General features: G+C 37.9%; 1 protein-coding gene across 1 annotated transcript in view; it reads left to right on the forward strand.

Annotated features, from left to right (window-relative positions):
- The window catches only part of DEPDC1B (DEP domain containing 1B), a 41,307-nt gene extending 32,047 nt beyond the window's left edge, over window positions 1–9,260 (forward strand). Inside the window, exons 10-11 of the mRNA XM_063295627.1 lie at window positions 6,365–6,550; window positions 8,797–9,260. Of these exons, the coding sequence (XP_063151697.1) occupies window positions 6,365–6,550; window positions 8,797–8,955 (345 nt within the window). The 3' untranslated portion in view covers window positions 8,956–9,260. The remainder of the gene's footprint in view (window positions 1–6,364; window positions 6,551–8,796) is intronic.
- The last annotated feature ends 2,509 nt before the right edge of the window (window positions 9,261–11,769 follow it).

The following is an 11,769-nucleotide window of genomic DNA, read 5'->3' on the forward strand; positions in this document are numbered from 1 at the left end:
TAGTAAAAGATACAACAGTGATGAGATTTTCTGAATTTGGAACAGTCCGTTTTTTTGATAGAATCAAGAGTGGATCTTGGGGGAAAAGGGTCCTGGCAGAGAAGGAAAAAAGTGAAAGTAGCAAGAGTGAAGTTACAACAACTTCAGGAAGACAATGTATGAGTCCTATATGAGAAAATATTAGAAGATCAGTTAATATCCCAACTGATTAAATGGAAAATGGGTCTAAGAAAAGAGGATGTAAGGCTGCTAAGAACAGAGTAAAAACAAACATGTTCAGATTACCAGAGAATTGTGTGGAGTTGTGCTAATGAGAAATATGAATTGTTTGCAAAGTGGAATAATGAAGTGAAGGAAGCTGTGGATTAAGGAAAAACACACACACGCATAAGAGAATGATTGCTGCACAGTTGAGGACAAGAGAAAGATACAGCATAAATTACGTTGAGAAAAAAGATAGTTGCAAAGAATGTAGTCTCAAGGGGGCATGAAGCAGTTAGTATTAAAAGAGCCAGAGAAAATGCATGGTGATTTCAATGGAAAGCAATGATTTATAAATAGGTGAAGAAGGCTAAACAAAAAGCCTCAAGCCAAGTGAATAGAATTTCAACAATTAACCCAGTGATCACCCACAATTATATTTAGGGCCAAGAACTGTTGAAATAAAACAATCTTCAGGGGTCCTTGGAATGACAGGAGATCAGAATCATGCAGTGTATCTCCCAAGGGAGTGCATTCTGAAGTGTAAGGCTATCAGTAAGAAGCCCGTATGCTTGCACCTTACATAGGGGAAGAACTTGCAAAAGGCCTTCTCTAACTGTTTGAACTGGGTGCATTTCCTGATGTATCCTACGCCACACCATATATGATTTTATAGGTAATAATTAGCACTTGTGTCTGGAAGCAGCAGCGCAGCAATCTCAAGAGCAATTCTACCATAACAGGTTTTCCCTGCTAACTGGCTAGCCACTGGGTTCTGCATTAATTGGAGCCTATCACTCATCTTCAAAGGCAGCTGCACATAAAATGCATTGCAGTAGTGTAATTGTGCAATGATCAGGGTGTGAGTTGCTGTCACAAGAGTTTTGTAATCCAGGTACAGTCATAACTGATACACCAGTTATAGCTGGGAGAAGGTTCCCCCGGCCATGGCTTGTCTCTGATAACACTGAATGAGGGAATACTGGGAAGAATATTTTAGAGATTAGTATGGAGATAATAGAGAAGTGTTAAAGCATGCAATTAAGGTGGGTGCTATAAATGTTAGTGTCCAAGAAAAGGCATTTTAAATACTATGAAAATATTTAAAACTATATATGACTGCAGGTGTAGATGATGTAGCTGGAAAAATGTTAAAATATCAATGCAGTTTGTTTGTGGAGTGGCTGTGTGACTTGCTTAATAAGTGCATGAAGATTGCACCTGTGACTGGTGATTAAAAGAATGCTGTACTCTTATACAAAGGGAAGAGTAGCAAGGGTGAATGCAAGAATTATGGGAAATGAGTTGATTAAGTATGCCTAGGAAGATGTTTCTCAGAATTCTGATTAAACAAACACAAGAGGTGACAAAAAGCAAAAACTGGGAAGTGCAGTGAGGACATACGTTGAGCAGAGGGCGTGCAGAAAGTATTTAGCAGGTCAAGAAATGTATACATGGGAAAAAGAAAGTTTATAGTTTCTTTTATAAATGTTATAAAAGTTTTATAAAGAGTTATAGTTTTTTAATAAAAATTATAACTTTTATAAAGTTATAGTTGTTAATTTATAGAAAGCTTCTGAAAGCAAGTCACACAGCCATTCCACAAATTGCATCCATATTATAACATTACATAAAGTTATAACTTTTATAAAGTTATAGTTGTTAATTTATAGAAAACAAACAGTATAATAAAATGAAAAGCCTTCAGTGATCTTTTGCTGAAATGTGGAGTTGAAAGTATCTGATCTAAAGCATACATGAGACTAAATGGAATGCTAAGCACTGAGCAAAGAGTAAAGCAAGAATATGGGGTGTCCCTTTGAATGATTGTTTATGTATTTATAGATAAATAAAGGATACTTGGGTGATAACATTTATGTGTTGCTTAGGGACATAAATCTACTTACACATTTGGGTGCAGAAAATGCAATGGTTTTTGCCATAACACACATTATGTTCTGAAAATGTTAGGTGGATTGTATTAAGTATGAATTTCAAAATTAATGCATCAAGGACCAAGGTAGTATGTTTGACAAGGAAAATAGACTGAATGATTGCAAGTTACAGGTAGTTCTCATTTAGCAGCTGCTTCATTTAGCAACTGTTCACAGTTACGATAGTGATGAAAAAGTAACTTTGCAACCAATCCTCACATTTACCACTTTCACAGGTCTGTAAAGCAAAGGAAAGCTGAAGTCAGATCATAAGCGCAGTTGCGGTTTCACTTAGCAACTGCTTTGCTTAACAACCAAGTTGCCAGTCCCAATTGTGGTTGCTGAACTAACACTTGTTGTTGTTCAGTCATTAAGTCATGTTTGACTCTTCGTGACCCCATGGACTGCAGCACGCCAGGCCTTCCTGTCCTCCACTGTCTCCCAGAGTTTACTCAAATTCATGTTCATTGCATCAATGATGCTATCTAACCATCTCATCCTCTGCCGTCCCCTTCTTCTTTTGCCTTCAGTCTTTCCCAGCATCAGGGTCTTTTCCAGTGAGTCCTCTCTTCACATTAGGTGGCCAAAGTATTTGAGCTTCAGCTTCAGTATCTGTCCTCCCAATGAGCAGTGAAGGTTGATTTCCTGTAGGATTGACTGATTTGACCTTCTTGCAGTCCAGGGGACTCTCAAGAGTCTTCTCCAGCACCACAGTTCGAAAGCATCAATTCTTCAGCGCTCAGCCTTCCTTATGATCCAACTCTCACAGCCATACATTACTACTGGGAAAACCATTGCTTTGATTATATGGACCTTTGTTGGCAAGGTGATGTCTCTGCTTTTTAATATGCTGTCTAGGTTTGCCATAGCTTTCCTCCCAAGGAGCAGGTGCCTTTTAATTTCATGGCTGCAGTCACCATCTGTGGTGATCTTGGAGCCCAAGAAAATAAAATCTGTCACTGCTTCCATTTCTTCCCCTTCTATTTGCCAGGAAGTGATGGGACCAGATGCCATGATCTTAGTTTTTTAAATGTTGAGTTTCAAGCCAGCTTTTGCACTCTCCTCTTTCACCCTCATCAAGAGGCTCTTTAGTTCCTCTTCACTTTATGCCTTTAGGGTGGTATCATCCACATATCTGAGGTTGTTGATATTTCTTCTGGCAATCTCAATTCCGGTTTGTGATTCATCCAGCCTGGCTTTTCTCATGATGTCCTCTGCATATAAGTTAAATAAGCAGGGTGACAAAATACAGCCTTGTCGTACTCCTTTCCCAATTTTGAACCAATCGGTAGTTCTATGTCCGGTTCTAACTGTTGCTTCTTGGCCCGCATAGAGGTTTCTCAGGAGACAGGTAAGGTGGTCCGGTATTCCCATCTCTTTAAGAATTTGCCACAGTTTGTTGTGATCCACACAATCAAAGGCTTTAGTGTAGTCAATGAAGCAGAAGTAGACGTTTTTCTGGAACTCTCTTGCTTTCTCCATGATCCAGCAAATGTTGGCAGTTAGATCGCTAGTTCCTCTGCCTCTTTGAAACCCAGCTTGTACTTCTGGTAGTTCTCGGTTCACATACTGCTGAAGCCTAGCTTGTAGGATTTTGAGCATAACTTTGCTAGCATGTGAAATGAGTGCAATTATGCAGTAGTTTGAACATTTTTTGGCATTGCCCTTCTTTGAAATTGGAACATAAACTGACCTTTTCTAATCCTGTGGCTGCTGTTGAGTTTTCCAAATTTGTTGGCATATTGACTGCTACACTTTAACAGCATCATCTTTTAGGATTTTAAATAGCTCAGCTGGAATACTGTCATCTCCACTAGCTTTGTTGTTAGTAATACTTCTAAGGCCAACTTGACTTCACTCTCTAGGATGTCTGGCTAAAGGTCAGTGACCACACCATCGTGGTTATCAGGAACATTGAGATCTTTCTTCTGTATATTCTTACCATCTCTTCAGTTTCTGTTAGGTCCTTGCCTTTTTGTCCTTTATCATGCCCATCTTTGCACAATACGTTCCTTTCTATCTCCAATTTTCTTGAAATCTTGAGTCTTCCCCATTCTATTGTTTTCTTCAATTTCTTTGCATTATTCATCTAAGAAGGTCTTCTTATCTCTCCTTGCTATTCCCTGGAAATCTGCATTCAGTTGGTTATATCTTTCCCGTTCTCCCTTGCTTTTCGCTTTCCTTCTTTCCTCAGCTATTTGTAAAGCCTCATCAGACAGCCACTTTGCTTTCTTGCATTTCTTTTTCTTTGGGGTGGTTTTAGTTGCTGCCTCCTGTACAATGTTACAAACTTCCATCCATAGCTCTTCAGGCACTCTGTCTACCAGATCTAGTCGCTTAAATCTATTCATCACCTCCACTGTATATTCATGAGGGATATGATTTAGGTCATACCTGAATGATCTAGTGGTTTTCCCTACGTTCTTCAATTTAAGCCTAAATTTTGCAATAAGAAGCTCATGATCTGAGCCACAGTCAGCTCCAGGTCTTGTTTTTACTGACTGTATAGAGCTTCTCCATCTTTGGCTGCAAAGTACATAATCAATCTGATTGCAATATTGACCGTCTGTGATGTCCATGTGTAGAGTCGTCTCTTGTGTTGTTGGAAAAGAGTGTTTGCTATGCCCACCGTGTTCTCTTGACAAAACTCGATTAGCCTTTGCCCTCTTCATTTTGTGCTACCTGTATACAAAAATGGAAAAAGTTTGAGCAACTAGATATATTTGTGTACTTTGGCAATATGTTACCTAAAGATGGGGAAATGGATGAGACATTTTAAGATGTGCAGTTGCTGCTGGAAAAATAATGAATAGTACCTGGTCTGTTGTACAGAATGAATGTATGTCAAAGAAGTAAAATATATAAGACTGCTTCTGCCCACTTTATTACCTGGAAGTGAGAGCTGGGTGTGTCCAAAGAACCATAAAAGTTGTACGCAGTTGAAATCAAGTACTTAAGAATGTGTGGGAAAATAAGAGATCGGGTCAAGAATGAATGGGCTCTGAATGAATGTGGATTGAATAGAAAATCATAAAAGAAATGCATGAAGGAAATATGAATGGACTGAGAGGAAGAGAAGGACCAAGAAAGTCCTGGATGGATGGCAGAGATTGAAGAAAAAAAGAAGAGTGAGAAGTTTAAAGAACAAAAGTCAGTGTATTATGTGTTGAAGTTGGTGAAAGCGAGAATAGAAAAGTGTGGTGAGATCTAGTGAATGGTATTGGTGTAAACTAGATTTACCTCTGTTTCCTTTTACTTTTATTATCCCATGCCTTTAAATTGGCTTACTATTGTGCTATGCATAACATTATCTACCTTGAAAGGGAATAGCTGTTAGTTTTATATTGCTGTTAGTTTTATATTGTTTTATACTGTTTTATTGGTTGTAAGCCACCCAGAATTGTTTTAAGATGGGCAGCTATATAAATGTTATCAGTTAATTAATTAGTTGTGCATGCATGCATGCATGCAGGTAGAATCTGCATTATAGATTAACAGCTGGAGAAGCGCCAGTTAGAAAAAAATGGTCTGATCATTAATAGTTAATTTATGAGCCCTTTGACAGTCAGATTGAAATTTCCCTTTATTTTGTGATTCTTTCTTTCTGAAGGTCTCCCAGTGTTCTAAAAAAAACTTAAAACTGAATGCAGGTAACTTTTCCCAAGGGTGGATTTATTGTTTTATTATTTTTTTTCACTTATGGGAACAGTTCCTAGAGGTCATTCTTGTTACTAAACTATATAATCAGAAGAAAGTTTGCATATCTACCTACAAGTCAAAATGAAGGCAAATTCTGACGGTATTTTGGCCGCATCTGATTTACTAATTTTCCTTTAATTTCTACATTTATGCCTACTTCTTAATAGGATCCTTAAAATAGCTTACAAGAAACTTTTTGAAAATGGAAATTAATGATGCATGTTTAACATTGAGGGAACACATTACAAAAAAGGTAGCAATACTTTAAATCGATTTATCTTGCAACATAGAGACCCGTCACAATTAAAATATAACCATTCCCTCCCTTTCTTTCGAGCACATCTAGCATGTCTCCTATAGCAGTGAATTTCAAAACAAGATACTACCATCCAAAATTCTTCAGTGGTCTGTTTTGCTTCTGCTGATGATGGTACATTTCTCCTGCTTTCAATTCATAATGTTTATTAACCATGACATAAATTATAAATGTTAAATGTCTCCTAAGAATATTTCTTTTTTGTGTAATGCAGATAAAATATCCAGAATCTGATATAGATGCTATTTTGCCTTCTCCATCATTTTGTCATCAAATCAGCACTGATGAGTTTGAACACCAGACAAGAAATTGCTGTCAAGGGCCACTTGCAAATTTGTTGGAGGAAATCACAATAAATATGGAAATGTCCATCAAAGAAAAGAAGAAAAAGTTGAAACAGGTAAATGAAATTGTTGGATTTTTCTTCAGTTTTCTCTTCATTTTTTTTTCCTGAAACATTTAAGTAATTACCTTTTTATAGATAAGTTGGAAAATGGATGTCTGCTCATGTTAATTAGCTTCTTTGGTTTATCTCTTGCCTTTGCACCCAGCTTTTGCTGTTAAGGCAGGGTACAGGCAATAAAGTGCAAAATCACAAATACAATTCAAGACATAAATTAAAACCAGTGCAAACAAACCATAAGAATTAAAAACCGGTGAAAGAGATGTGTCTTGGATGCTATTCTGAAGGAAGAGACAGTGGATGCCAAATACAATTCACTATCTTCTTTGCAATGAGCTAGAGAAAAGGCAAGTTGTAAATTCTGAACAATTTGTTTATGGCAAACATGTTGCTACAATCAAGAATGAATGTAACCAAGATCTGAATAATTGTTATTAAATCTGAACAGCTGACAAATGGTTGCAGCTGGCAAATATGCAAATCACCATCTCACCCTTTAATCCAATAATAGCGAAGTTCAGCGAGTATTCCCATATTGTGAAATTGCTCTTTCAATAGGAGTTTAACCCCAGTGAAAACTGGCTAAGCCTCAGTCCCCAAATGCCCTACTGACTAGCAGCACCTTCATCTAGTCTGAAATTTTCTCCGTCATCCAGCCATACACTCTTTTTCTGTTCTTTTGTAACTTCCTTGATTGCTCCAGGAAGTGGTTGTAGCAGCTCATTGGGTGCGCTAAGCATTCCTTCCTTCTGAAATTTCAGATGAACTTTTGGAGGCTTTCACACAACTCAGAATGCCGATAGGATTCTGGGTCACATGGAAGGTTCTATACCAATGTTTGTCAGCCTTGGGAACTTTAAGATGTGTGGACTTCAACTCCCAGAATTCTCCAGCCAGCCGTGCTGGCTGATGAATTCTGGGAGTTGAAGTCCGCGCATCTTAAAGTTCCCAAGGTTGACAAACACTGCTCTATACATATAAAGGCCCTCTCTACAGACACTGAGTGCCTGTGATAAGGACAGTTGTTTGTGGGTTCCTCAGAAATGGGCTTCACCTCTGTTCAACAGAGCTTTGCTGATGTTGTTGTAACCACTTACTACTATAATTGAATAACACTAGGATCTCCTTTTTAAATATACGTTGAATAAATCTTTAATTCTGATCCTGCAATTTATCAGTTACTTTCACAGGATTATACCTCTGCAAATATTTGCAGCACTGAGACTACAAATGCTGTAGTCTGTAGCTGGGACAAGACACTTCTGCCATATGTAAATATTTCCATTTGTGGCAAGTGCTACCAAAAAGGCATATGTGTATAAAACACAAATACTTTCAAAGCAACAGAGGTGGATTTGTTAAACTTAACTCCTGACCTGATCAAGAGAGATCTGGAATCCTGCCTCTATAGAATCTTAGAATCTATAGATTCTTAGTGCACATACAGACAACCTGATTCAAAGGTGAGGTAACCTTTAGGAATTCCACTCCAACTCAACTCAACTCAACTCAACTGCAAAGCCTTAAGTATGTTAAAAACACTTTCCCATTTGAATGCATAATACAACATAGCACCTTGATATCTATTCAGGCTTGCCATTTCTGAACCTTCTTGAGTAGAATCAGAAACTACCCAATTATTCCTTTCAGTTTTCAACAATATCAACAGCAATGCAGATGCCTCTATAAGAGAGGTCTCCTTTTAAAGCTGGTAGCTCTTAGGGTTCTCCTTAACTATTTAAATATAAATATTTTTTTTTCTTCTAGAATGTTTACTGGATTTTTAAGTATTACCATCATGTTACAGGTGCTTGTAGCTTAAAAAAGATTGTAAAATTCCCATCAAAGAACCAAAGATATTCTTAAATGTAAGGTAGGAGCCCATAAATAAGGACTTGATTAGCAAAATTGTTATGTTTTAGTGTTTAAAATATGGTTATTTTCAATAATACAGTCTCATCATGGCTTAATCATTTTGACTGAATTTGTAGCAATGAAATAATCACAGTATTTTTTTTGTTTGTTTCAAAACAAAAATGGGTCTATATCATTAATGTTGTATATTTGTGCTGTGGAGATAACAAAAACAAAGCGTAACTTAAGTACTATATGCTGTGCCATACTGTTTGGCAAAATATATGTCAAATATTACTTTCTTATAGCGAGAAGTCAGAATTGTATACCTGTCTGCTTTTAGAGAACAAACTAAAACAAGTTCCTTAACACAGAATATTCCTTTTCAGTTTCAGAAATCGTATCCTGATGTATATAAGGAACGCTTTCCTACTCCTGAAAGTGAAGCAGTTCTTTTCCCAGAGAAAAGTAAACAGAAACCCCTGTTGATGTGGGCATTTAAAAGGCCTTTCCAGCCATTTCAAAGAACAAGAAGCTTTCGCATGTAAGACTGTGAATAAGATAAACGTCTGTAATGGTCCAAATTATACCTTTGGAACATCTGATATTCCATGTAGGTGCTGAAACATGTTTCACAAAGAGGAAAATCAAGACAGAACACTGCTAGGCTGAGCCATTATCAGTATTTTGGGGAAAATATTTTGGTGTTTTTAAATTTTGTTTATTTGTTTAAGTCAAGGTTGGGAAATAATGAACTGGTTCAGATGATCATATCATAGCATGTGAGAGAATAGATTGAAATTAGAAGTGTTCTTTTGCTTACATGGGAAGCCCCATTGTGCAAGTTGCAGTTAAACCAGAAGTCTCTAATACATCTTTGTTTCTAGTATCTTCCAAACCAAACATGAGTTGTTACTAATATAATAACAAAACAACTGGAGGCATTCTAGCATTATCCTAGTGATTGGACAAGTTCAGACTTAGTGTGTAACAGGTTGCTATGGCTTGCTCGGTAAACTAAGTTTAAAACGAACCTTGGCTTAGAGGAATTTGTGACCCCAGTGACAGTCTCTAGAGAGGAGGGTAAGTAGTAAATTTCTGTTCCCCCTGTTGAGGTCTGAGGTTACCCTGAAGTCCTCAGAGCATTTGGGGAGAGGCACAAAGTCTGGGCTGAGTTCACAGAATGCCTCTATTCAGTAAACTCCCTTAACTGGTCATGGGGAACTTAATGAACCAACCAATCCTGAGGTTACATTCGGCCCCAGACTCAATGTTGTTTTGGATTAAACTAACTCCCCACTCCCAAATCAGCTGCATCCCCCAAACAGAGGGTTAGAGGGTTGACTTTTTCTTCTCCACAAGCAATACAGTTCCAGAAAGGCCCCATAAAGATTGCATCTATTTGCTCATTTAGCTTTCATACATGTGCTTCTTTCACACATCTGTGAAAGGGGTGGAGGTTGTCTTTATGGTGCTGAGTGAACCACCACCGACCTTTTTTACTTTCAATGGTGTGTGTGTCTGTGTGTGTGTGTGTGTCCCGGGAAGTGGAAAGGAATCTGCCAGCCTCCTTTCTGCCAGCTGAAAGGACTGTGAGTATGGAGGCAGAATGATGGATAGAGCTGCCAGCTCACAAAATTTACCGGAGGAAGGGGTTTCTTGGTTTGCAGGGTACGATAGTGTGAATGCAGCCAGTATGTAAGTCCATGGGGGGAATAAATGATGAAACAAAAGCTGCAATTTACATACTTGCATCATACATTGAGATGTAAACACTTAAGGAGGGACTTTACGTCAAGATGTCACCATATGCACATTATCATTTTGCTGCAATCTTGGCTTGCTAAGGACATCTATGCTATGGTACTTTGTAAGCAATCATTATGGATTTGCATTATGATTTAGTCAGTGAGCCATACTTTAGACCAGTCATGACCTAATGTGATTCGTGATCCCACCCATTTCCTGCAAGACTCATGTTATTCCTACTTCCCCCTAGTTCTAACATTTTCTCTCCCTGCCTCAAAAGAAGGTGATGTTATAGTCTCAGAAGTGAAGACTTCATCTCCCTTTTTCAACCTATTTCCTAAACTATCCCAGCACAATCAAAGATTTAAAGATATTTATACTTCGCTTTTCTTGAGCTTGAATAAATCTGATAGTAGTTGAGTTTATGCATCACATAAGATGGTTTATTTGTTCATGGTTTCCTGAACAAACCATAGTGGCCTTTGTCATGTTACTGGAGATGGCTAGTATAATAAAGATCTATGTTTACTAGTTCCTTCTGAATCTTAAACTAATTTTCATATTTTTAAGTTTCCAATATTTTTCACCGTAGTTTTCCAGTTTGGACAGAATGAACAAGTATGGTTAATTAAAGACTTCAGGATTTAATTGTCACTTATGTGAAGGGGCTATGTGTACAGGAAAAATCCTGTATATTTTTGTTTGTTAACTTGAGATGTGATTGCCTAATCCAGTTCATTGGTAACAATTACTACTGTGCCTGTCATGGGAGAATCTGAAAAGAATTTTTATCTTCATGAAAAGACAAATTGAACGTGTAGGCAGCACTGAATTTTAAAAGAGGACAAAATGTTTTATCTACTTGAATGAACTTGAAACACTGGATCTTATTCTGCTGACTAGCTAAAACTTTATACTGTTGGTCTTAACAAGGAGCAAATTGTATATGTTCTTAGATCCCTGAGCAAGGATTTCAGAAAGGAACTTTGCAGAATGAAGCTTTTAATACATTAGGTAAAGGTAAAGGTTTCCCTTGACATTAAGTCCAGTCATGGACGACTCTAGGGAGCGGTGCTCATCTCCGTTTCAAAGCCGAAGAGCTGGCATTTGTCCGTAGACACTTCCGTGGTCATGACTAAACGGAATGCTGGTCATGACTAAACGGAATGCTGTTACCTGCCCACCGAAGTGGTGCCTATTAATCTACTCACATTTGCATGTTTTCGAACTGCTAGGTTGGCAGGAGCTGGGACTAGCAACGGGAGCTCACCCCATCACGCGGATTTGAACCGCCAACCTTCTGATCGGCAAGCTCAGCGGTTTAACCTGTAGCACCACCGCGTCCCCTGTTTTAATACATTACCTGTGTGATATTTCTTACACAATACCAGACTGACTTCCAGGAAGTATTCTGGCTATATCTAAAAGACAGAAGTCCAGCGATCATATCTCACATCCTTGCACGACATGGATATGGTTTATTCATGCTGTATACACTTTATTCAGAGATATTGCTTTATGCGGTAGTTATTTAATCTTGGGTATAAGTTTTGAAATGGGAAAAAGAAGTCTGCTTGAAAAGAGTCTGTTGTAAGTGCTAAAGATATTCCTCC

The sequence above is a fragment of the Candoia aspera genome, chromosome 2 (genome assembly GCF_035149785.1).
Source record: "Candoia aspera isolate rCanAsp1 chromosome 2, rCanAsp1.hap2, whole genome shotgun sequence".
Lineage (NCBI taxonomy): Eukaryota > Metazoa > Chordata > Lepidosauria > Squamata > Boidae > Candoia > Candoia aspera.